We start from the raw sequence: 27,369 nt of genomic DNA, 5'->3' as shown, positions 1-27,369 counted from the left end.
ATCTGTATTTGCAGAATAGGACCACCCAAGGCTTAACCAGTTGCAGCTGCTATGGGGAGAATGGGATGGATAAATGATAGTTTCAGCAGTTCTGGGGAAGAGCAATCCTAAGTGAGGTGGGAGTTCTGGCCCAACCAGAGTACACACATCTCATGAACACCTTGTTAAAACTCCTGGCATCCAGCTGACATGAAAAGCCTGAGCCTGTAAGAGTTAGTACCACATTTTAGAGTAAGACTTAATTTTAGGGCTGTCCTAACAGAACTTGTAATCAAGACCTGATAGGATATACAAGGGAGAGGGTTTAGAGTTTGCATCCTGCTAAATTAGAGTGACTTACTTTGAACACAAGATTTTTAACAAAGAGTAAAACAAGTCTAAACACATTCTACATGATCGGCTGATAACTGTCTGCTGTAACAAGAATGAACACTCTTCAGGGGAAGATAACAGAACCTAAAGCCAAGATGTTATCTGTAATGTCCAGTATTCAACAACAAAAATTGTTATACATGGAGAGAGAGAGAGACTGCGAGAAAAATGTGTGGCTAATAGTCAAGAAGAAAGAGAAGTTAAAATTATCCAGATGTTAAACTTAGCAAATGACAACTTTAAAGCAGCTATTATAGCTACATAAATATGTTGAAAATATTGAAAAGAAATTCAGAAATGAAAGGAAGACATGGTTTAATGAATTAATAGAAAAACTCAGCAAAGAAATAAAAACTATATAAAGTCAAATGGATAGCAGACAATGATAACTAAAATAACTAAAATAACTAAAATAAAATAACTAAAATAAAATCTAAACTCCATAGATTTAGTAGCCAACTGGAGTTGAAAGAAGAGAGTACATGACTTGAAGCAAGATCAATAGAAATTATCCACTTGCAAGAACACAGGAAAAAAAAAATGAGAAAAGTGGACAGAACCTTTCGGGCATGTGTGACATTATCAAATGGTCTAATATATGGGCAAGTAGAGCTCTGAAAGGAGAGCAGGGAGAGACTGGGGAAGAAAACATATGTGAAGAAATAATGGCTGAAAATTTCCCAAGTTTGTTTGTTTGTTTATTTATTTTTAAGATTTTATTTATTTATTTGACAGAGAGAGAGCAGGGGAAGTGGAAGGCAGAGGGAGAGGGAGAAGCAGGCTTCCTGCTGAGCAGGGAGCCCCATGTGGGGACCAAGTTTGATAAAAAATATTATGTTGCACATCTAGGAATGCAGTGAGACTCAAGCTGAATAGAGACAAAAAGAGCCACCCCTAGGCACATTATATTATATTTAAACTGTTGACAACAAAAGCTATAGAAAAAAAAAATTAGAGGAAAAAAAAAACCAGAAAAAAGACATTATGTCATGAGAACAAGGGATATCACTATTGATGACATTTTATTAGAAATAATGGAGGCCAGAAGATAATGGGATGACTTTTTTAAATGCCGAAAGAAAAAAAAATAAAAAGGAGTTAACCCAGCATTCCACATCCAGTGATAATATTCTTTAAAAATGAAGATGAAATCAGCTATTCTTTAGATAAATAAAATCTGGGGAAAGTTGTAGGCTGCAGACCTTCTGCATTTGAAGAAATGCTGAAGAATGTATTTTAGTCTAAAGGGAAATAATGCAAAATGGAAACTCAGGTTTATAGGAAGAACAAAGAGAACCAGATTTGACCCTCTTTCTAGCAGAGCTGATTGAAGTGCAAATATCTTTTCGAACCTTACCACCATTTGTTAACAGCCCAATAGTTGACAGAAGGACAAAACTGATTCCTGCTCCCTGCTAAGAAGAGAGCCCCAAACTCCAAAGAAAGAAGCTAGAGCCCTAGTCAAACCACATCTAAAGCCACCCTACCATTGTTTTTCAGCTTTGTGAACCAATACATCTTTACTAAAAAGCAAACAGTATTTCTTAGAATCTTAAGTGCCAGTAAAATAAAATGCCCCCCTCCCCCTCAAAAAGCCAAGCAGAGCCATTTGTAATTATCTAACAGAGTGAAAACATAATTAGTATTTATAGTATAATCCCTCTACATCAGTAGGAGATTACACTCTATTTTTAATGGAGGCCCATTATCTTTTTCCTGCAACTCTAATTTTCAAAAATTTTTTGTTTTGTTTTTGTTTTTGTTTTTAAGTGTCTTTGTAGGTAAAATCTGTCCTGACTTGAACTAATTTGGTCACAAAACCTGACCTGCACTTACTGAGGGCTACTTATGGTTTTTTATTTATTATACTTGGTTTGAAGATTTCTGTCTCACTGCAGAAATAGCGCTATGTATTTCACAGGGTGTGGTCCAAGGTTCTGCAAGCCATTTTACCTAATATTTAGGCACAAATTACCTTTTTCTACTCAAATACTTTTGAAGGCTGAAATACATTTGGTTTCAAATAGGGAATATAAACCAGGATGGCTTTTCTTTTTTTGTTCATCTCTTTCTTGATTAAAAAATAGGCATATATAAGTTGAGAAATTAAAAAATAATTTAAGAGATATAATCAAGTAAAGCTGTAGACTGAAATTATGTTCCGGTTGTCACTAAAATGATAAAGTAGAATGTAAATATTCCAAAGCAGACCTAGTAGAGCTACTCTACTAATTCAGGACACTGCTCTTAAGATCACCTAATAGCAGATACATTAGAAGGGATACAACCAATTTGCGCTGCTCCCGCACAGGCTGAACACTGTGTGTAACTGAGCTCCCTGATGGTTCTCTTTTTGCAGTGAGCTCTCGGGAGTAGGTAAGCGTTGCTCTTAACAGCCCATTTAATGGCAGTTCCTACATCACTACTGAAAAAGAAAATACACCTGCTTCCACCAACGTGCAATAGTGTCCTCTATTTCCATTGTATTCATTCTGGTTTTACACTTGCAATTGGGATGAACTTGAGCAAACCTACTTCCTGTAATCTTTTTATTTCTCTATAAAATGTGGATATACCTCATATACCTGACAAGGCTGTTCAAGATCAAAGGAGAGAGCCCATGTAAACCTTCCTTGTAAACTCTACAGAGACTATAACTAATTTTACTCTCCATGGTCTGAAATTATCTTTCTTTACTCCCACTGTTTGTTACATATGTTATTTACTATTCTCATATACCAGTGTTTTACTTTTATCTATAATTTCCAGATAAAAGAAATGCCTCCTACATGACCAGCAGATTTACCTACCACCTGTAGTTAGGTGTTTTTCTCGCTCTGCTTTTTCTAATGCAGTGTACTCAAATGTAATACTGAAAATAATTATACACACGTTATTCATTGCCTGTTTCTTCCCACAAGAATATTAAGTCTATGAAAGGAGAGGCATTTTTGTATTTTGTTCACTGCTTATGTCTAGTGAATAGGATAGTATCAGGATTCATAGTAGGAATTCAAGAATATTTATGTGTATACATATATACTTGTATATTTATATTCATAGATATATAATTGATTTCAATAAATATATATCTACTATGTAGATATAAGTATACATGTACCTGCTGAGTATTTACTAACTTCTAGGCAGTACCTTCAGGGTTTTACATATATCATCTCATTCAATCTTTGAAATATATTCAAAAATAAGGTACAATTAAGACTAAGGCTTAGGGATGTTATATAATTTGCTTGAGGTCGTAACACTGACAAGTGATAGAGGGAGGGATTTAAACCTAGGTCCTTTGAAGTCAAAGCCTGTTCCCTAATTCTTAGTCTAGAATCATCCAAGTGATGTGGGACACAAAGGCAGAAGGAAATGTAGATAAAATTAAATGTCCTTATAACCTGCAGCCCTTTGACAAATAGTTGAAATAGGCAGATTTTAACATTCCTCCGGGAAACCCCCAACTGTCTTAATGTTAATGCCTTGCTAGAGGGAAAACTACCTTAGTTTGGCAATAGCAAGGCCTCTAGGATCCTGTGAGTCTTCTTTAGCATATGAAAGTCCTTTAGGAATTTCCCTTATCTTTACTCCCCCAAACCCCAAGGTATATAATCAGTTGCCCCTCACAATCCTGGGGGCAGCTGCTCTCTCTGCCCAGGTCCTGTCCCTGTGCTTTAATAAAACCACTTTTTGAACCAAAGACATCAAGAATTCTTTCTTGGCAGACGGCTCCGGACCCCAACAACACTACTCCAAAAAAACTACATCAGAAGGATAACTTATTATACTTATTCTTAACAAGTTATTCTGTATTTAACAAGGTTTTGGGAAAATCCCATCCAAAATTAGAATTGGTCTTTATGAGGAGTCTCTGGAAATTTTCATTTGCCATATCATGCTGCCATATGTAGATCTACAGTATCACAGGTAAGCACACACATGCTTGCATCCATTACTGCTGTGTCAAGTTTCAAAGTTATACATTTGGGTAAGTTGATTGAAAAGTAGTCTTCTGGGGCAAAGTTGAAAGAGAAATCTTAATGCCAACAATTTTATTAAATTAGCAATTCTATAAGAAGTACTAAATTATGAGTTTTGATTTGGTTGAGGCTTGGCAAAAAAATCAGAAAGCAGAAAAATGTGCCATTTTTAAAATTTGACTTATTTATTCAACTAAGGTGTGTGTTTTCATGAAAAAATCTGCTATATCCAATGTATCAAAATGCGTTTAATAAGTTTACAATATAATATGCTTGTTTATTCTGATTCTAGAACCTAATCTCTGCGAGTGTTAGAAAAAAATTTTAATTTAGTATTAGACCATGTGATAACCCATCAACATCTGCATTATTATAGTTTCCTAGTAATACAACCAAATACTCAAATACTGTCTCAGAAATCACAAAATTAACGTTTGCGGATGTTGTAAAACATAAACATACACATCACATTCTAGTATCCTTACTGGATTATATCATGAATAATTTATTTACATTTAACTTAAACCAAATAGACTTACTTTGAATAATGCAGGGGTGCATTCTATGTAGGTATAACTAGTCCTACACAGGATGCAGCAACTAAATTTCCAAAGATGCAAAACTGGGGCTCTTTCTATTTAACCCTTCAACATCTGGGGAAAGAATTACTCATCTGAGATTAATAAATTTTATGGTCATTAATTAACCTACTTTCCTGCACCATTTTACTGGAAGATAGGCTGTTGTGTGCATTCATTGTCCAAGTTCAAATTGCATATGGATGCTCCATGGCCTGGAGCACCAACCTAAGTTTCTGGGTGCTCGGATACAGAAAGGAGCTTTCCCCTCTTCATTGGGTCCTCTCTCAAACTGCTGCTTACTTGCACTTCTTGACCCCTTCCTACTTCCTCCTGTCCACGTTTCATTCTTTTCAACTGGAATGGCCATTCCCCTCTCAAGTCTTGCTGGTATGAAAGGAGATAGGGTAATGCAGAAAGGACTGGGTGACTAGGTCACTGAGATAGAGCCGTGCCACCTCTGATGCTCTCCACCACTTCTTCTTTCCTGCCTGTGGCTCTCTTTGCTCCAGGCCGCCATGATGCTACTTCCTCCTCTTTGCTTAACTCTCATGATCACTCCTTCTCCATTTCCTTGGTAAACGCTCTTGATTTTCCTAACCTTAAATGAGCTCCCAGAGTTAAATTCTTATCTGAATAGTCTCCTAGTGGGGCCTCAAGGATTGTCATGGATTCAGCTAACACCTACATCGCTGTGACTCCAGTATCTACATCTCTTAGCACAGCCCTCTCTGCTGAAGTGTATCTCTGAACAACACTCTCTGACTGATTCCTCCAGATGGTTCACCAAATCTTTAACTCAGTGTGGGGCAGACTTGGGTTTGAATTTAATTACTGTTCCCAATAGCGTCACAACCCTAAGAAAGCCATTTAACTTCTCAAAGCTTCAGTTTACGTAACTGTAAAAGGAGGGTACTGATTCTAACTCATAGGGTCGTTGTGAGATTTTGATAAGGTACTGTATTTCGGTGATAAACTCAGTCTATGATGCAGAACAGGTCACAGGAAAGTGTAGGTGTGCCGTTCAGAAAGGAATTTGTTACTCTCCAAATCTGCTTGCTGATTCCATTCTCCCTTGACCAGTGAATGGTACTTCTTCCCATCTATTTGCCAAGTCAAAAATCTGTAAAGCACTCTCAACACAGTTTTCACCCTTCCACCTTTCCCAAATCAATCTGTTACCATGAAGTCCTTACCTCTTCCAAAATATCTCTTTAACCTGGTAATCCCTCTCAACCTCCAACTTCTAACACCTGTCTTAATTTAGGCTTTCATCCTCTCTTGCCGATAATAAACAAAAAGTCTCCTAACTGGTTTCCTTTTCTCTGTCTGTAATGCATGCTCCACATCATTGCCAAAGTGATTTATCTAAAATGCATATAGGCAGCGGCTGACCCACTCCAAGGTTACCCCCAGGTCTTTGTATATCCTCTCCCTTTGAGTGCAGGTGGAACGTGTGACTTGCTTCTAACCAAAAGAAAAATGCTAAATTGATAGCATGTCAATCCCATGACTATGCCACATTATATGAAACCCCATTTTAGCAGATTGAAGGGAAAGACTGCTAATTTTAAAGGAGCAAACCACTATGATTTGAATGACCAACAGAGATCCCTGTGGGAGGGAACTGCTTTGGCCTCATTTCTGCATCAAAATTAAATAATTTTTTTCAAAATCATGTGAGTTTGGAAGAAGACACTAAACTCCAGAAAGTAATGTAGTCTGGCTTACACTTTGCAGACTTGTGAAACCCTGAGCAGAGACTCCAGCCAAGCTTTCATCTACAGAAACTGAAATAACAAGTATGTATAGTTTTAAGCCACTAATCTTTTGGTAATTTGGTAAGTAGCAACAGAAAACTATCTCAAATGTGAATCAGGCAGCCACTTTCTTCCTGGATTCTACAGATCCTTACATTATAGATCTTAACACACTGGTCTCTATGAAGAGTTTACAATGCTCTTTCCCTAAATATTCTCTTATTTTTTCAAGTCTTTGCTAAACTCTAACCATCTCAATGGGACAAACCCTAAAATCTTTCACCATGGGGGTGTGTGTGTGTGTGTGTGTGTGTGTTTCATAGCACTGATCAAATTCAAACAGGTTATATATTCTGTTTATGCATTACGGTCATTTCCTCTACCAGTAGAACGTAAGCTCCAGAAGGACAGAGAGATGTTTGTCTCTTTGGTTCACTGGTGCATCCCAAGCACCTGTGAGAGTGCCTGTCACATAACTGGTTCCATAATATTTATTAAATTAGATTGAATTGCCTCCTCCATTGGGCCATGAGTTCCTTCAAGGTAAGTGCTGTTGCTATTTTTCTTTATATACCATAAGCCCTGGCATGCAATAGGCTCAATAAATTCTAATGAGTGAATAAATGGTATCTTTGTAATGTATCACTACGTTATTCTGCACTGGTTGAAAAGCAGCTATAGAACAAAACATATTTCTGCATTTATGAGCAAAGGCTTTGCTGGAGTTTCAAAACATTAGATTGATTATTTTTATTTTAGAAATTCTTAAGAGAATTTTCATCTTTCATCTTTCAATGAAGCTAGAGGTCAAATCCATTTGCAGTACTTTCCTGTTGCTGCTATAACAAATTCCCACCAGTTTCATGCCTTAAAACTACACATATTTATTGTCTTATAGTTCTGTAGGCTAGAAGTCTAACATGGGTCCCAGTGGGCTAACCTCAAGGTGTCAGGAGAATTGCATTCCTTTCTGGATACTGTAAGGACCATCTGCTTCCTTGAGTTTTCCAGCTTCTAGAACCCAATGGAATTCTCTGGCACATGGTCCCACTTCCTCCATCTTCAAGGCCAGCAGAATCACATCTTTCTGACACATCTTCCATTGTCACATCTCCCCCTGATGATAGCCAGGAAAAGTTTTTCTGCTTTTACATATAATTAGATTGAGCACACCCAGAGAATTCTGGGTGTTATAGACCAGCATCAGAGGTGGGACGGCTGTATCTCAGTGACCTAGTCACCCAGTCCTTTCTGCATTACCCTATCTCCTTTCATACCAGCAAGATTTGAGAGGGGAATGGCCATTCCAGTTGAAAAGAATGAAACGTGAACAGGAGGAAGTAGGAAGAGGTCAAGAAGTGTAAACAGCAGTTTGAGAGAGGACCCAATGAAGAGGGGAAAGCTCCTCATCACAAGGTCTATAACAAATTCAGGAAAATCTCATCACAAGGTCTATAACAGAATCTGACATGTAAGGTAACATATCCACAGGTTCCAGATCTTAGGATGTAACCTTTGGGGGGCTATTATTCTACCTGCCACATGAGTGAAAGAGGAAACTAGCATACAACTAAATAAAACATTTATGACTCTAGTACCAGAGATTCACCTCAGAAAATCCAATTTCAATTTTTTTATTCCAATTTATACTATATTTCATATTCTAAAATGAAACCTTTCTTTCCATTTTCTACAAAATTTGAATTCTTCTCAGGTCAATAAAAAAAATGACAACAACAACAAAAAACTTATAAAGCTGGCTTTCCACAGAAACCACCCCCACACCTGAGAGCCAGCTATAGCCCTCCTTTGGGTAATCACATTGAGAAGGCTTGGCCTGGCTGAGTCTAAGGCTGTGAATTCCTCTCCTAGGGACAAAAGCTGCCAAGTCTGCCTCAGAGAAACTTGGCAGCACATCAAGAACAAAAACATAGTGTGGTTATTTCTTAATACACAGACAAAAGACTTTAACTTGTCTTTATGCTAGAAAATTTTCTTACATTCATTTATGAGTAAAGGGTTAAATGAAGGCAACATACAGGAATGAGGTTTGGCTGCAGTTGTTTTCAGGTCTAGGAAAATATCAGTGATTAAATAGTAAAAGAGTCAGTATAGCAGAGCAAATCATCACCATCTCTCCTATTGAGAGGCACTGTCTCCTTGCATGATATTCTGAAATCCTCCAAATATATCATTTGAATATGCAGAATCCATTTTAATTAAGTAATAGAACCATGCCAAAGAGATTTGCATGTGTTTTGGTGAGTTTGTAAGACATACTGAAGACAGAGATAAGCCCCATTTAAAAAAAAATTGGAAATGTGCAAAGATTTAGTGATAAATCAAAAATGAAGGCGAAGACCTATTCCATTTCTGCAACCTCTCCTCTCCCCCAAAATATAATCTCCTTCCTTCTTGACTATATAGTAACTGACATAAAAAGGATCAGATTCACAGGTCAAATTCTAGCAGAGTTAATTCACACACAAATCCAGTCTGTTTCAAGTCTTCTCTGTCACCTTATAAGATGTATCTTGTTAACGTGTAAGACTTGGTGACAACATATGGGTGGGCAAAAGTGAGTGATATCACTCAAACAAAACAATGCTGATGTGTGTCAGCACATCAACGACATCGTCTTGACTTATGTGGATGAAACATTTCTTTCACAGTAAAATGAGAAGGATAAATGAAATTACCTTAACTTCATAAAAGGTAAATAATATAAAGTGGTGATGGTCAATGAGGTAGTAATGTGAAGAGAATAAATGCTCAGGGTGTAAATTCAGACAGCAAGCGTTGATATTCTAGTTGTATCGTATACCAAATATCTATGTGATCTTAACTCATCTGACCTGCTAAACATGATGGAGGATAAATGCAACTCATTCATTCATTCATTCAAATAATATCCATTGACTGGCAACTTTGAGTGATGCACTATTCTAAGTATTGAAGATACAGAGATGAATAAATCCCACAAATACACTTGTCTCCCATCAAGTCTGCATTCTCACAATTCCTCACAGAGTAAATGGTAAGGGCTGGATGAGAGTCAATAACATGTCTGGAAAAGGTAAGTACTGTAAATAAATGTAACTAACATCATTAAAATAGTAATAAAACATTTCAGAAACTTGAAAAGTATACTTTTTTGCATAATAAGCAGAATGCTGAATAAACAAATGGGTTGTTCAGGTAAACTAAGAACACAAAAATTACATAATCATTACATGAGATGATATGCTGTCTTTAAAAGAATGTATCTCTGAAGAGTAACTTAAAGAAAAAAAATCTGCTTTTCGGCATAAAAAATTTTCAGGAATTAGCCATGTATGTATTTTTAATAAACTGTCTTTAGGAAGTAAAATTTAAATGAGAACATTTATCTCTGGATTAGCAATCACTTTATGGGCTGCCTTCCTTTTTTTTTTTTTCTCTCTCTGTCTCTACATATACCCTTTCTGCTACTCTTCTACATGATCAAGCAGTCATCACACCATGATTTATCATCTTCTGTCAATTCAGCCATCATTCCACTCTGTTCCATTAGTTTTTCCCGCTGTGAAAATCCCAGTAGAATCCTTGGTAAACTCTCAGAAGTTTCCAGATTCTGCTTTGGAAAGCAGTGAACCACAATGTTATTAAAAACCAGTGACTTATAAAGGGATTTGTTCCTTATTCCTAAGCAAAGGGGAAGTCTAGACATTATCCTCAGAGTGACATTCATGCACAGCTTCCAACTGACAGGAGTCTTTTCTGAGCTCAAAAGCACTGCTCCGGCTATCAAATTTTACATGGAGTATTTTAGGGAGCTCTTTAAAAATCAAAATGCCTGGCTCTGCGGTTCATTAAGGGTGCCATTCCAAGAGATGTGACTGCCAAAACTGGGTCGTTACTATGAAGGTAGTTATCCTGTAATGCTGCAAGGCAAACATATTAAGGCTTTAGTCATATATGTGGCACACACTTCAAAACTCCACACTTTCAAAGGACTTACTGGAGCCAACATTCCAACTTAGTACTCATCCAGTGAAACGGAAGCTAATAAGAAGCATGAAACAGTACACACTATATAAGAACTTTGGCAGAACACCACATGTATCGACCTTACATTAAAAATCATAATGGCATTAAATCATCCCAAACTGCTAACACCCATTCACAAGAATACTATCGTTCTTTCATCAGAAACCACATGTCATTCTGATTCATATATAGTACTAAAAATATAAATTTGATAGAATGTGTCTAAACCTGACCCAGACACTTAAATATTTTCATAACTCCAGAGGCAAAAGGAAAACAGGCAAAAACGTCTTCACTGTGCAATACAGTCAGCTCTGAACAAATGGCCTGGATGTAAGCAGTAGGTGGCAAAGTTAAAATAGAAATGTTAATCCTGTGTGAGCTCTAGCCTGCTGGTTTACAGCCTTTCCTAAAGATTCAAAAAAAAGGGGGGCAGGGGAGTAAGGATCACACAAATACCCACAGCACTAATACTAAGACCTAAAAGCACAAAACAAAGCAACACACACAAAACAGAACAAAACAAAGATACGACAAAACATCAACAAATGCTACAGAATCAAACAAAGCACTGACCTGAAAATACATTTTTTTTTTCAATATGAGATGTTTTTTAGAGGGGTAGTAGCAGGAATGAATGGGAACGTAATAAAGTAGAAACTAAGTTTACTTAAAGTTTTAATAGAACAGCAGAATAATCTTTTACTCAAGATAAAAGGAGAAATATTTATTTTGGGCAACATTATGAATTCCTGTATTATATCTACATATTAGAAAATAGCTTCTTTAAGAAGTCTTCATTTTTCTAAAATTATCCAACTATCAGACAAAACAAGGTCAGCAAACTTTTTCTCAAAAAGGCCAAATAACAAATGTTTTAGGATCTGTGAGCTAAACGTCTCTGTGGCAACTACTCAACTCTGGCATTGTAGCTCAAAAGCAGGCACAGAAAAAATGTCAAAGAATGAATGTGGCCATATTCTAATAAAACTTTATTTATGGACACAGTAATCTACAAATCTTGTTATTTTCAGTGCTCACGAAATATTCTTCTTGTTATTTTTCTTCAATCATGTAAAAATGTGAAACAACATTCTTAGCTTATGTACCATACATGCAGTGGGCTAGATTTGGTCCAGGTTGTTGTTTGCTGAACCCTAGGTTAGACATTGATTAACACAAATTGTAAGAAATAAAAGATGAGAAGACAAAGCTCAAATTATCTTTCTTTCTTCCCTTCTTTCTTTCTCCCCTCCCCTCTCTTTCTTTCTCTTATTTATTATCTATCTATCATCTATCTATCTATCTATCTATCTATCTATCTATCTATCTATCTATCATCTATCTATCTTTGCATCTGGCAATACACAAAATATAATGAAGTAGTACCAGGGGACTGGAGGGTCAGATTACCAGCCTCTCAAACTCAGCTGATATAGTAGTACACCGTAAGGAACTAATTGTAATGGTTAGCAGGCATTGGGCCTATATAACTACCATGGAGATTCTGGGTGTGACAAAATTATTCATAATATTCAAAGTGAATATAGTTACATAATATCCTATTTGTATTCCAATTAACTGTCATGTAAGTTGTTTTTTTTTTAATGACATCTTTTTTGATAACTAATGTCTTCATTGAATTCCTCTGAAATTTCCAATAATGGTAAAGAGAGAAGGAAGAGATGAGAGAAGCTTGCCTCATGGCGATAATTGGAACATTATTATTTACTTATAACAGCTGAAAAGCTCTCTGGCAGTGAGGAATTTGGCAACACCATGACATATTATACCCTTCCTAAGACATTTAGAAATCCTTGGGAGTGGTGACCTGTGATTTTCCCAAGTTCCATTTCAGAAAAGGCTATCCTATTCACTTTTAGTAGCAAACAAGCACCGAGAACTCTCTTTTGAAGAAATTTCACCAGTAAGCCAAGAACTACTTGGGCAATACGTCTTTTATACCAATATACTGGCATTAGAGTTTCAGGTAAATTGAAATCCCTGCTTCTAAATTCTAGTGCAGTCTGATATGACCATGAGGCTAAGATTCAATGGTTTAGTAAGTTATCATCTCTTCAGAAAGATGCTGTTGGCAGAGGTATTATCATAGCATGTAGTTTCCCATTACAGTAGAGTCTTTCAGAGACTCATGTGGCTTTGTAAGCAATCATTAGGGAAGCTTCCCAGTACAGTTAAAAACATATGCCTAAATACCGTTTTCAAATATTTAAATACCAACATAAAAAGTCTATGTAAAGGTGCCAGATACTTATATGGTAAGAAAAGCCAAAGAATTTGTGCAAAAGTGTTTCTTACTGCCTTCTACAAAGTTTATAAAGATTTGAAAATTCCATCCACTAAATCTACATATTTTATGCAAATCATAAGACAACAACCCAACTGTGACATCAGAGTTCACATTTAAGACAAGTTCCAAAAGGAGGAAAAAAAAAAAAAAAACAGTCACTTTTTATGAGTAATATGAGATATTAGGGGGAAGTATGACTCTAAAATTACCACTTCACTTCAGGAATTTTTTTAAAAATGCAAACTCCATGCCAGATAATCTGAACTAAAGCTAAGAGCAACTCTTCAAAGTCATCCATATGGAGGTTACATCTTTGGAGAACACAGTTTATTTGCAAAATGAAGATGAGGTTTTGAAAATAGTTATGAATTCCCTTCATTATATGAGTAGCAGTGGATATGGTCATGATATTCAATTCATCTTCACAAATATTTATTGAGCTTACCAGGCACAGTGATATGCCTAGAGAGAAATTACATATCATGGAGAAATGGAACGTTGAAAGGAACGTGCAGTAAGAATACAAATATGGGAGACTGGATTAAGCACTGCTTCCAGAGTCTTCGGAGTGGATAAATTGAGTTTGAAGCATGATGTCTGAAATGTTAAGGAGTTACACAATTTGTGTTATCTAAAAGTAAGATGTAAATCAACAACAGAGATGTTGGCTGGGATGTGGAGAAAAAGGAACACTCAGGGCACTGTTGGGTGAGAAAGCATACTGATGTAGCCACTGTGGAAAACAGTGTGGAGTTTCCTCAAAAAGTTAAAAATAGAACCACCTTACGATCCAGCAATTACACGACAGGATATTTACTAAAGAATACAAAAACACTAGTTCAAAGGGATATATATCCCCCTCTATGTTGATAGCAGCATTATTTAAAATAGCCAAGATATGGAAGCAGCCCAAGTGTCCATCGATTGATGAATGGATAAAGAAGAGATGGTATATATACAATGGAATATTACTCAGCTATAGAAAAGGATGCAATCTTGCCATTTGCAACGATGTGGATAGAGCTAGAGTATAATGCTAAGTGAAGTAAGTCAGACAAATACTTGTGATGAGCACAGGGTGATGTATGCAAGTGTTGAGTCACTATATTATATACCTGAAACTAATATTAACACTGTTAACTAACTGGAATTAAAATAAAAACTTAAAAAAATTTTTTAAATAATAAAATAAAATACAAAAAAACAAGTAAGATGTAAATGCAAATACTGAGTTCAGGAAATGACAAGGACTAGGGATTTGGGATTTGTATGCACATAATAATTAAAACCAAATGAATAAATGAGATGGCCAAAGAATATGTAAAAAGAAGAGAACTGTGGACAGAATCTCGGGGGATACCTATGCTCACAAGCAGGAGGAAGCTAAGCTCATGAGGGAAACTGAGAAGAAACTTAAGTTACTTGTGGCTGAAGTGACAGGCAAAGAGTGATTCTACAATACCAAATGATGCAAAGAGGAGATGGAAGTACCTCATGGTTAAAGGTCATTGGATTTTCTTATCATGAGGACTTTGAACACCTTGGCCAAATCAGCAGGCTAGCAGAGGGTGAGCAATGGGTTAAGGTGTAGTTTAGTTTTGTATTCTGGTGTAAGGTTTCTAAGCCAAGGATATAGTAGAGAATGAAATGAACAAATAAAGTGAATAAGAAGATAGCTGATAAAGAAAGGTCCTGGAAATGGCAGGAAAGAATAAAATTGAGAACAGACTAGAGAATGGTTAGTCTGGGAAGGAAGGATTATTTCTCAGGTGTGGGGCAAACAAAGAGAGCATCAGTGAAACCACCGATATGTCCAAGTGTGAAAGAGGATATCAAGTCGTACATGTCAGCAGATTCTCAACCTCAGACCAATACAAGCTGAAATTATATGAGAGTGAAAGATTCAGATCTGGGGTTTTAAGTAAGAACAAAATAAGAAGTTCATAAGAAAGGTACACTTTGAAATTACTATTTAGCCAAGAAAATATATCCACATCTTAAACTGATTGAGTTTGAGTGCAAATTCATTTCTTAGCTCAGAATACTTATTGCACCATTGTATATCTTATAATGAGGTTTACAGACACATATCTTTTTCGTAAGCTAGTAGAGGAATTACCTAATTTCATAAAGTACTTCTGATATTGTAAGTAAAGAGATTTCATCACTCCCTGCAAGGTGGTCAGGAATGTTTGAAAGATGTTAATTACTGCCTGACTGGCAAACTAGAGTTTTTTCTCTTGAGTAATGGTTCTCAAACTTTAGTGTATATCGAGTTACCTGAAGGGCTTGTTAAAACACGGATCGCTGGGTCTTGAATCCCTAGAGTTCCTGGACTGGAGCCCTAAACTTTGTATTTCTAACAACTTCTTGGGTGATATTGATTTTGTTAGTCTGGGGAACACACTTTGAGAATCACTGCTATAAAGCCAGCCATTACACATTCATGTAGATCTATAAACAAGAGTATTTTTCACTCAACTTGTGTATTAAAGTAAATTGGCAAACTACAGTTATAAATGTATTAAAATACTACCATTAATATTTTCAAAAAAGCTATCTGTATTTGTTATTAAATTCACTTTTAAATGTTATCTAGAACTATCTATCATTATCATTATCACTGGAAAATGGCTCCACGTATTTGCTTCAGTTGAGAGGAACTACCCATGCTTAAAATTTCTTCCCATCCTTTCATTCGGCTCATAATTATTATATTTCACTATAATATGTGCCAGGGACTGTTCTAGGTGCTTTACATATATTAACCCATTTGTTCCTCACAATAACCCTATGAAGTAATTTATTTCATTAACTCCATTTTACAGATGTGGTAACAGGCATAGAGACATTAAATACCTCAGTGAGGGTCCAACAGACATCAACATTGGAGTCTCTCTGGTTCCAATATTATGGTCCTTACCTATTATGCTCTTCTGCTACACATTAAAGTATAGTTTGAGCTCAAATACTTACCTGTGCCGAGAAACAGGACATGGTATCTACCATCAGCAGCATTTACTCGGTCCACAGCTATCTTTGTGTACTTGTAGTCAGTGCCTATACGAACAATCAAAGGCCTTCTGTGGATTGGGTAGACAGAATTGTACATGAGAGGATGGTTCCGGATAAAAGTGACAACATCATCTGGGAATTCCTTAGTGGTCCGCATATTGGGTGTAAATGCTCCTCCTGGGCACTAATAAAATATTTTAAAAAGAACCAAGTTAGTAAATAGTTACTTCATTTGAGTGATAACCAAAAGCCTCTCCTTTTCAAAATACTTAGAGGCTTAAGTTGTTGTAAGTACAGATCCTCCTCGACTTATGATGGGTAATAATCCTGATAAACTCATCATAAATTGGAAATATTGAGAGTTAAAAATGCATTTGATACACTTAACCTACCGAACATCATAGCTTAGCCGAGCCTACCTTAAACATGCTCAGAACACTTGTATTAGCCTGCAGTTAGACAAAAATCATGTAACACAAAGCCTATTTTATAATAAAGTGTTGAAGAACTCATGTAATTTATTGAATACTGTATTAACAGTGAAAACCAGAATGGTCGTAAGTGTATGGGTTGTTGACCTTTGTGATCACATGGCTGGCTGGGAGCTGCCCCAAGAACCATTTGAGCAAGGCTAAGTCCACTGGTCCTACCCCATTTGTTTTCAGAGAGCAGTTGATGCCACTTTGTATATAACTTTTACCCTTCCCACCCATCACTTTTCTATTCTTATTCTGTGCCAGCAACAGTGTTGTTAGGGAAAATTTGATAATGATAATCTGTTTTGGCCAGTAAGCAATAATAAGATCTGAAAAAGGACTGCTGGACAGCTTCAGCAATTCTGAAAAGAAGGCATGACAAGGGCTTCTGGGGAGAAGATTCCATTTATAGGACATCTGAGGCCAAGCTCAGGGGTAGGCTGGGAGCTGCTAAAGCTTGGAACTCAAACTTATCCATTAATAGGATCCAAGTGTTAAGTTAGACAAGCGAAACTGTTAGGTATAAACTTTAACACATACACACATTTGTGTAATCCTATTAAATACTTGACAATATTTCTACTTTCAAAAACAAAAATACTTTGTCATATTTTCTTGAAAGAAAAGCACTTCTGTTATAGCTTTCATTTATTCTCTTAAGAGAGGTAGAAGGTAAAGGAAGGCAACAAAGCAAACTTTCTGATCAATAGCAATGGGTACAGCATCTGGGCAAACTGTAGGATGTAATGGGGACAGTAACAAACTGGAAAGTTGTACCTTATTCAAAAGTGGCAATGAACCCTCATTTCTAACTGATTGCTCCTGTGCAGGAATGTAAGCCTGGTGTGGCCAGATTTCAACAGAAAATAGAAATGTGGAATTTTATGTGAAATCTGCCAAAATTGTAATGCTAACTCAATGTAAAAAAAGAAAAACTTTAGGGACCCCCAAAACATGGCGACCTCTAGGTTAAACCCTTGCAACAGCTATCCCACAATGTTAGTGCCTCTGGACCAGGATTGTTGGGCCGACCCACATTTGCAAATAACTCTCAGCAAATTACTAATGTTGCCCCACTCACTTAGACAGTATTATACTGAATGCAATTTTTAGACTCACTTTGACCAGTTAACATTACTAGAACTTTTTACAGGACCAGTAAATATAGTTCTTTTTTATTTTTTTATTTTATTTATTTATTTTTTTAAAGATTTTATTTATTTATTTGAGAGAGAGAGAATGAGAGAGACAGAGAGCACATGAGAGGGGGCAGGGTCAGAGGGAGAAGCAGGCTCCCTGCCGAGCAGGGAGCCCGATGCGGGACTCGATCCCAGGACTCCAGGATCATGACCTGAGCCGAAGGCAGTCGCCTAACCAACTGAGCCACCCAGGCGCCCAGTTCTTTTTTATAGAAAGGCACAGGGAGCAATTAAATGACTTCACTAAGGAGAGATAATGAGACAAGTAATAAAAGTAAGCCGCTGATTCATTATCCCCTCAAGTGACTTTCATCTAGGGCTCATATGTTTTTCTTTTAGGAAAAAAGCATTATATTTAAATATACATGTTTATAAATTGCCCACAAAAAAGACCAAATGGGGACAAAGAATTTCATTTGAGGGTATTCTAAAATGATGGAAGTATTCCATGCTTCTGCAAAGTGTAGAATTATGGGTGTTCTCTACCCTCATTCCTCACACAAAGTGGAAAAAGGGAAATGTATTGCTCACTGAATGAAAAAATGGAAAGAACAAATGCACGGGCAATCCAGTTCCTCATAAAACACCACTAATTATGGTTTGCTAAGCTGAGATGTCTCCTTAAATATTTGCAAACATTCTCATTTGTCAGGTCCAGGAAGATCCAAAGTTAGCATATATTACTAGGCAATTTATATAATTTCCAGTTAGCAATTATTCTCATGTGCGATAAGGTTATTAAATTGTTAAGTGTCTAGTTTCTGGGTTTTACTTAATTTAAATTCAGTTAAAAATTATGTCTAATGTGCCCAAAAGTGTTCTTATTAAATAGGTAACCAAACAAATCAAATCAAATCAGTTATTTTATATTCATTCAAATGTCCCCCATTTGGAACTTTGGTTTTATGAACTTCGTGCTTAGAAACCAGTGTTTCACGGTAGGAGTATTTTCAAAATTACAAAAGAAGCCTTTTTGACAATAATTAATTTTTTCCATTGATTTGTGGCACAAACTTTGCAGATAAGACACAGGATGAGTGACAATGATTGTGACAAGAAGAAAAATGGATTACCCTTTGTAGATTCTCTATCTGGACTTGTGAGTTTGCTCAGTGTAACGCTACCAAGTATAAATAAGATGCGAATAACTTATCCCCCACCTTGTGATATGTGAAAGCATGTGTACTGAAATCTCAAGATAATATAACATCTACATGCTGCCATAAAATAAAGCCTCTGTCCATGAATGAGGCTGGTGTCTCATTCTTCGGAAGGCTGATTGAGCTCTACAAATAGTCATTAAGTAGTTTGGGTTAAACTTCTCCTTTAAGCTGTTGTTTTTTTTTCCAGTTCTAGCTTTCTGTTTATGGAGCAGTGATAAGGACTCCTTTTTTGAGTAAAGACATTTTAAGTGTTTTGATTACTAAAGTGTTGGGTGAAATGCTAGGAACAGTAACAATGCCATGTTAAGGAAATATCAGCAATTGTTGCCCTCAACTTAATTTCTTTCCTATTTTTAGGTATTCTTGACATCTGCCATCCTCTGATGCTCCTAAATCTCACATCCATGATCCTAGTTTTCAATATTAACATATTCATATCTTAATTCATGTATTTATTCTTTGGACACTTTTTATTCAAAAAGCATTTTGATGTGCCCAGTGGGAGACATAAGAAAAAGCCACCATTATCTTCTAGACATAAGTATTCTGGTATGGAAGATGGGCATCTTCAAAGCAAAATAACAAGGCATATAATAATAATTTAAGACAAATATAAAATAAATAATAAATCTTTGTTCATGATCAATTGCCATATGTGTGTAAGAGCCAATATTTTTTAAATGAATTCAGAATAGAGAGAACTTAAGGCTCTCAGGGTTGGTGAAAAGGTTTAGAGATAGAAAAAAAAAATTGGAATATTTAGGAAACTTTAATTCCTGGGGCATTGCTGGATCACAGAGCACAAAGTGGAAGAAAGAGGTAGGAGTTGAGGTTAAAGAATACAGAAAATAAAAGCAAAACTAGTCAGAGAAGGAGTGACTGGCATGGTCAAGGGGAGCTTGACCTAAACACTTGAAAGATGAGTGGTATATGGATAAATACATGGACATAAATAAATGGCATTCCAGAATCTGGGGTAGTTTCTGGCACTGGACTTTGAAACTTGTATTCTGAGAGAAACTGATCTCATGCTTAAACCCTTGGTAATCTAGGCCCTTTATTTAAAGCCTAAAGATTTACATAGCTGAAGACTTGTACTTATGCACCAGTTGGTCCTCATTTCACCTCCATTTATCCCCCATTGCTGACAGGAGTGTTCTGTTCCAGTCCTACTAGCTCAGACAGAGCTTCTAGAACTCACTTATTAATTTATATCTTATAAATTAATTATAATGTAAGCTGTAACTTTTGTCTGGACTATCATTCTTTCCCCACCCAAGTTATCCAAATCTGACTGCCTTTGGGGCCAGCTCAATCTCCTATTTTTTATATGCCTTCTCTACATAAGGCTGTCCCACGACAGTCTCTCTCTCACCTAGACTTCAATAGTATTTATTGTCTATTTTATTCATGTGTCTTGAATAATGATATGAAAAAACATATAATGAATTTTTCATGTCTACACACCTTATGTACTTAATTTTATTGTAAAGTTCCCTAACAAAGTTTTAAACATCTATGAAGACTAGAAGTAAGAACCACCAAAAGATGCATGGAATCAACAAAAGTACCAGAAATAAAGTTCTCTTTTTCTGGCCACCACTATGTGGGTCATGAATTTTTTGTGTTCTTTTGCTGCACCAGGTATCAGGCACGATGATGAAAGCAGATGGTTCTGGTCCACTTATAAATAGGTATTAAAACAGAACATTTTTATTAGGTTCTGCTTTAAACAGAAAAGTATAAGCAAAAACAATTTTCTATGGAAGCTTTATACATGTTGCAACAGAATAATGTAATGTGTTAGCTCAGCCACAGAGAGAATCTGCAGTCTTTGGCTGCCCTTTGCAACATACCAAAGGTGTCTTGTTTCTTCCACAAACTTGAATTACTTATGGAAAAACATTATGACACAATTGGCAGGCTTCTTCCCACTGACTGGGGCAGTTTGCTAACATAGCCATCAACCCTGCTTTAAGAGAATCACCTACAGGGAACATTAGAATAAGGGTATACAATTCCTGCCCCCCTGTCATTTCTTTAAGAATCCAGTCATGTATTTATGAGGTTGACCCGGCAACTGGACTACTGTGTAGGGAAATAAAGTAGAGCAATCACAGTTGATACTTCATGGGAGGACTTCAGAGGCAACATTTTTAGCCCCAGAGAAGAGGGACTGTTCTGGGTCACTTGGCTGTAGGTCTTCCTGCTACATCAGTGGGATATTAAACCCTGGAAGCCTAGGAAAAAGACAGACACTGGCCACTCTGAGTCAGACAGCTGAAACTTCCTGGTGTGTTGCTCAGGGAAGGGTGGAGGGACCAGATCTTCTGGGAGGTATGCTTTCCAGAAGGAGTTCCAGAGGTCTTCCTCCACCCTGCCTGTTTCACTCCCTAAGGATCACTCATCTGACAATTTTTTTATTTAAGGGAGCTGCTCTGGTCTCAGCACCAGATGTAAGAAACCACATTATAGAAATATGTCTCAAGGACTGACTACTCCCTTTTTTTCACGGTGTCAGCTCCAGATGTGTGTTACTAAGCCCTGGCTTATACCACGCTGTTTTACAACAGAAAAAAAACATGCTTATTCTTAGGAGCTGGGGAAATAGTGAAAAGTGGGACTGTTAGCAGAATTTTCTAATTTAGCATTGGTTTATTTTGTTGTACTAAAAGGGGTTATCTATTCCCACATTTTATTTAGAATAATTGCTATTTGACATGAGTGGTTTTCTCAGTATGATTCCTGAGAGTCTTTTTGAACTGTCATTCCGGTGAAAAGTCTTTACAAGGGGTGGGAACGGGTGGCTTTTCTTCAGGAAAAAAAATCCCTGAATTGTAATACTTGTCAGTTTCCAGACTGTAACTACTCTCACCATGCTGATCTCAAGTTAGTACTGTGAATCTTTACTTGAGATAAAATGCATACAATCTACTCTTGTAAACTGTGTATAAACTAGCTCCTACATACACTCACTGAGGCTCTGAGGCCTCAAACCTGATTCAGTGAGCATGGCTCTTTTTTACCTGTTTTGTTTGTTTACCTGGGAAATTTCTCTTAAGGTAATACTTGGAGGAAATTAGAATTTTGTTGAGTTTGCAAACCAACTGTTCTTGTATGAATCCCATATGTATGTTGTTAAAAAGAATAATTAATGAAAGCATATATAATCACAATCACCTGTTAATTTTCTGTATTAAGATAAAGCAATGACTTGGTCAACTTCAAATAGCAAGCAATTCTCAAAAAGAAGATTTATCTTTGAACAGCTTATCAGTGAGTCACCTGGGAACGCATGAAATACACTGAATGAAATAAGGAAAGCCGTTGAGTTATAATGGAATCTGAAAGTTGTTCACCTTCCCCTTCACTTCGCCTCCTCTTATGTAATAATCTCTGCTTCTTATCCAATACACCCCAAGTTGAGGTACCCGAAGATCAATATATCTATTGATATCTTCCTTGTGTTACACAAAATAATTAAGTATTTTCACTTTCTGTTGAGCTATGAGCATCGAAAAGAGATCATGTAAAAGGATACTGTGAATTGTATGATAGGACTTTGTCCCCAGCCATGATTAAGTGTGGCTCTTTAAAATGTAATTGTTTCATAGCTAAAGAGTAATGATGATAATCTTTCCAGTTAATTAAAGGTTAATTGTTCCTGTAAAAGATGTATCAATGATTAATCTTTGAGCTTCTTAGCCAGGGAACAAAATTTGAGCTCTTTTACTTTTGAATAAATAGGTTTAAAGGCTTAGCAAACTGTTTTTCTTATTTTTCAAAGAAATTTGACAGCAGTATAATTTAGAATGAGAAAATAAAGTACTGAATAATACACTGCAAATAAACTCTAATAATAAGACAAAAAATAAAGTGAATCAACAATCAGTAAAAGTTATGTGGGATGAATACCTGAAAGCATACTGGTGGAGGGAATTTCATATTCAAGTAAAAAGGAAAAAGAAATATTTCAAGAAAATCATACTTTAACAGCTATCTTTTGATTATTTTCATGAAACCATTCTTTACTCACATATAAAATAAATATAACCATATTCTATGAAATGCAAAAATATAAGAAAATTATATTCCTCTTGATAGTCAACTGAAAATTATATTCCTCTTGATTGTCTCTTTTCAGTGTACTCTATGACATTTTATAAAGACAAAAACTAATCAATATTCTAGAATTCAATAAAGCCTTATAAGGGGCCAAATGAAAAACAAATAGTAGGACAATGATCATTGTTGTCCTAAAAAAAGTTCAATTCCAGTCTGTCAGTGCACTGTCTATAACTTCAGCTGGAAACGTTAGTTTTCAGTGTACTTCTTAATACTGCTAATATACCTGTATACCTCAAAACTTTATAGCTTATAAATATTTTGTTGAATTATAACATCACTTTCATTGTGTTTGTTTACACATACTGTTTTCTTTCTTTGAGAAATATATAGCATATAATTTTTCATATATCCCTAAATATATCCCATAAAATTCAAAGATCTACATGTTTTATCTCTAAATTAATTCTTGTATGGCTATTCCTTTATTAAAATAGGTGAGATTCAGGGTGCCTGGGTGGCTCAGTCATTAAGCGTCTGCCTTTGGCTCAGGTCATGATCCCAGGGTCCTGGGATGGAGCCCCGCATCGGGCTCCCTGCTCCACAGGAGACCTGCTTCTCCCTCTCCCACTCCCCCTGCTTGTGTTCCCTCTCTGTGTCTCTCTCTGTCAAATAAATAAATAAAATCTTTGAGAAAAAAAAATAAGTGAGATTCATTAGTATCAGGAAGGGTTGTTAAAAAGCAACTAGCATTCAAATTCTTTTAGGCTGCCACCAAAATGTTAACACTTCCCAAGCTATGGCTTTTATGTCAATAAAATTTGGAAATATCTCTGCCCTGTTTCACATACCCAGTTGTCTTGAAGTCTAAAAGAGATTTTATTAATAATAATACTTAGAAAAAATTGTAGAGGGTGCTATAATATATTTGTAAAATCCCAAATGACCTGAAAAATTATAATGAGTATATCAGTAGGTCCATGGTTGTATTTAAAAAACATTAACATGATATTCATATCTTGTTAAATTATATTTTTTAAAAAGCAAAATGACAAAGAAACTTTCCTAGATACTTACAGTTCCAGGGCGAGGATACGGAATTCTACCCTGATAGGAAATCAGCTGATGATTGGGCCCTTCTTTGTGCGCAAAGGGCCCATTAAACACAGTCTGTATATCAGATAAATGATACACACACACTGCTGATCCTTTAAAAACTGAGCTAAAAAAAAGAAAAAACAAAAAACAGAAAAAGATCCATTTTCTTACTTTTTTTTAACTTTTAAATACAATTTTAAAAAATAGATGGTAAAGTTTGTGATATAAAATTGATATAATTCATCATGGAAAAGTTGAATGCTACAGTACACATTAAAGCTAAAAAATTTCTATTATTTTAAAATAAGCCATTGATACATAAAGCATTAAAATATTTAATTCATCCATGGAGGTAGTAGACAATAATAAGTTATAAAAGAGTTATTAATGTTTCCAAAATATGGGACATGTCAAAGAAGTTTCTAACTACTTTATCTTAACAACAAAAAATAAACTGATGATTTATTCAAAAATACGAATTTGAATTCTAAGTCACTGTCAATACAATCTATCATAATTTAACTCCAAGAAATAAATCTCAATTAAGGGAAAACAGTATCTCTTTGTCTTAAGATTTTAAAGTGAGGATGTTCTTACATGTATCCTAAGTAGTAGCTAGAAAAGTCTGTTGTCATAGTTTATGTATTTTCCCTGTTAGTAACAGAAAAAAACAATAGGGTCCAAAAGAGATCATTACATTAACTTTGTCAATAAAATCTCATAGAATTTGTTTGGATCCTTACTGAAAACTATTTCTGTTGTCACTAAGGCAGATTGACTGAAACAAACATTTCTGATTTACATATATCTCTTAAATTAGATGCCTAATGGAAAACTTAGATGCCCACTGAAAAAAAACAAGATACATTATTAATCATTAGCATCATTGGTCAGAAATGACAATTTTGAATTTTTCAAAAAGCTATTGGGAAAAACAAACACTGTAGAAATATTTTTTTGAAACAAACATTTTCTTCTTAAGAATTTGGTTCTTTTCATTTTGTCCAATTCCTTGTAAGTTAAATCAAGACTACTTTCTCTGTTAGAACAGGAGTTAAACTGTTAATCCTGAAAGACATCTTTTTACATATTTTATAGGGCAAGTGTAAATATGATTTATAATCAAATCCCTGTGATTTTCTTTTACTTTGAATGGCCCATTACAGTTTACAATTATGCTGTGTTTGCCTCACTAGAAGAGCAAGTTTTTGCTTTATTCAAGTTTTTGCTTTATAATTGATTGTCTAATAAAATGGACCCATTACATTCTGTATTGGCCATGCCACAGCTGGAGTATTGTGTTGCATTCTAACATTCCCAGTGTAAAATGAGTAAACAGAAATATGTCTAGGAAAGGGTGAGAATATGGCAATTGTCTTGAAATAGATGACAACTGGGATTGGACATCCCGGAAAAGTTAGAAAACATTAAACCTATTTTCAAAAATATGAAATACTGTCATATGGAACATGAAAACTGGTGCAGTATTTTATTAGTTTCTGAATAGTCATCATTTTAGATCTCTCCAGAAGTAAAACTTATTTTAATAGAGGGGTGCCTGGGTGGCTCAGTCGGTTAAGCATCTGCCTTCGGCTCAGGTCATGATCCCAGGGTGCTGGGATCGAGCCCTGCATCAGGTTCCCTGCTCGGCGGGAAGCCTGCTTCTCCCTCTGCCTCTGCCCCTCCCGCTGCTTGTGCTCTCTCTGGCTCTCTCTCTCTACCTCTCTCTCAAAAAAGTAAAGAAAAAAATCTTAAAAAAAAAATATTTTAATAGATATACCTAAAGTTTTAGGTGAAACATGAGTCTTTGAGTTACTTCCTTAAAACAAAATATCTTATATACTTTATTCCTGCATTATAATTAATAGTTTCCTTTCTTTGAGAAAAATAGCATATAGTCATCATAACCATTCTGTTCAAAACTATTTTGAAAGCGTTAGTTCAGCTTAAATATATTTCAGTAATCAGGCAAAAGTAGTAAAACAGGACGATTACATCCTGAATGCTATGTAAAATTAAAAGTTGAAAAGAATGTTTTGTAATAATTACTATTACTCAATAAAGTTTACTGTTTAACCCATAAGTTGTAATTTTTTAATAATTACCTTGATGTTGTAAAAATGCCATATACTAGTGTTGTCCTTGGGTTATCAGTTTCCAGCAGAAACACATCCTCTATAAAAGGAAAACATCATTCTTTTAAAGTTCCCAAATATTAACTGTATTTTAAAATTTAACCTTAAGAAAATAATTTTAACTATGAAAAGTATTATTGAGCAAGATATTTTGGCAGCATCATTATAATTTGGAAACAACTAAACGAACTCAATGATAGGCACATGGTAGAGTAAATTAAATAAAATATTATAAACACAAAAGGGTTTATAAAGACTGCAAACTTATGGAAACCAGGCTAATGAAGTAATATTAAGTGGAAAAGGCACAGTGGTATACAATATAGACTAGAACCATGTAAACCATAAAATTATATACCAGGATATAATAGGATTACCAATGAGTGTCTCTGGTTAGCAGAGCTATAGAAATATGTCTTCTTTTCTCTGCATTTTCTTTCTTTCTTTTTTTTTTTAAGATTTATTTATTTTAGAGACAGAGTGCAAGCAGGGGGTAGGAGCAGAAGGAGAGGGAAAGAGAGAATCTCAAGCAGACTCCCCATTGACTGTGGAACCCGATGGGAGCTCCATCTCACCACCCATGAGATCACGACCATGACCCATGAGATCATGAGCTGAGCCAAAATCACAAGTTGGACATTTACCCTACTGAGCCACCAGGAGCCCCTTTTCTCTGCATTTTCTAAATATCCTTTAATGATAATATGCCACTTTTTTAAATTTAAAAAGTATTATAAATCACAATTTCTTTTTGACCTAGGGTTAGAAGTTGGAATGTGGAAGGAAACTCTTTCAAAGTGACTTTTTTTCTTTATATAAAATAAGACTTTTTGGCTTATGGTCAAAACTGCTAGTGATATTTTTATTTAATCGATAATTCCCCCAATGACAAAAAGTTTAAAGTATATTAAGGCAAAGACAAAGGTATAGGTAGTGAGGTTCAGTAATACCTAACAAAACCTGGAAGTAGATTTCTGGTAGGAAACCCCAGTTAATAATCAATTGTTACAGTTACAAGAAAAATCTGAATTTAGTGACATTTTTGCAAATAAGATTCTTTCTGGGAAATACAAAGAAAGATGCATTTATTTTCAATTCACAATGAATTTAGGACCTCTTAAGCAATGAATTAATAACGAGCAGCCTTTCTATATGTGAGCAAAAGGCTGAGCTGTCTGGCTT

General features: G+C 35.7%; 1 protein-coding gene across 1 annotated transcript in view; it reads right to left on the bottom strand.

Moving 5' to 3' along the window:
- The window catches only part of SEMA3C (semaphorin 3C), a 166,354-nt gene that overhangs the window by 25,742 nt on the left and 113,243 nt on the right, over nt 1-27,369 (bottom strand). The window contains exons 10-12 of the mRNA XM_081799705.1: nt 26,158-26,227; nt 24,032-24,176; nt 16,013-16,235 (exon numbers count right to left, since the gene is read on the bottom strand). Coding sequence (XP_081655831.1) covers nt 16,013-16,235; nt 24,032-24,176; nt 26,158-26,227 — 438 coding nt within the window. The remainder of the gene's footprint in view (nt 1-16,012; nt 16,236-24,031; nt 24,177-26,157; nt 26,228-27,369) is intronic.

Source organism: Leptonychotes weddellii, chromosome 12 (genome assembly GCF_054177405.1).
Source record: "Leptonychotes weddellii isolate Sample4059 chromosome 12, ASM5417740v2, whole genome shotgun sequence".
Taxonomy (NCBI): Eukaryota; Metazoa; Chordata; class Mammalia; order Carnivora; family Phocidae; genus Leptonychotes; species Leptonychotes weddellii.
Note: the sequence above shows the minus strand (reverse complement) of the source record. Positions and strands in the feature narration are given on the sequence as shown.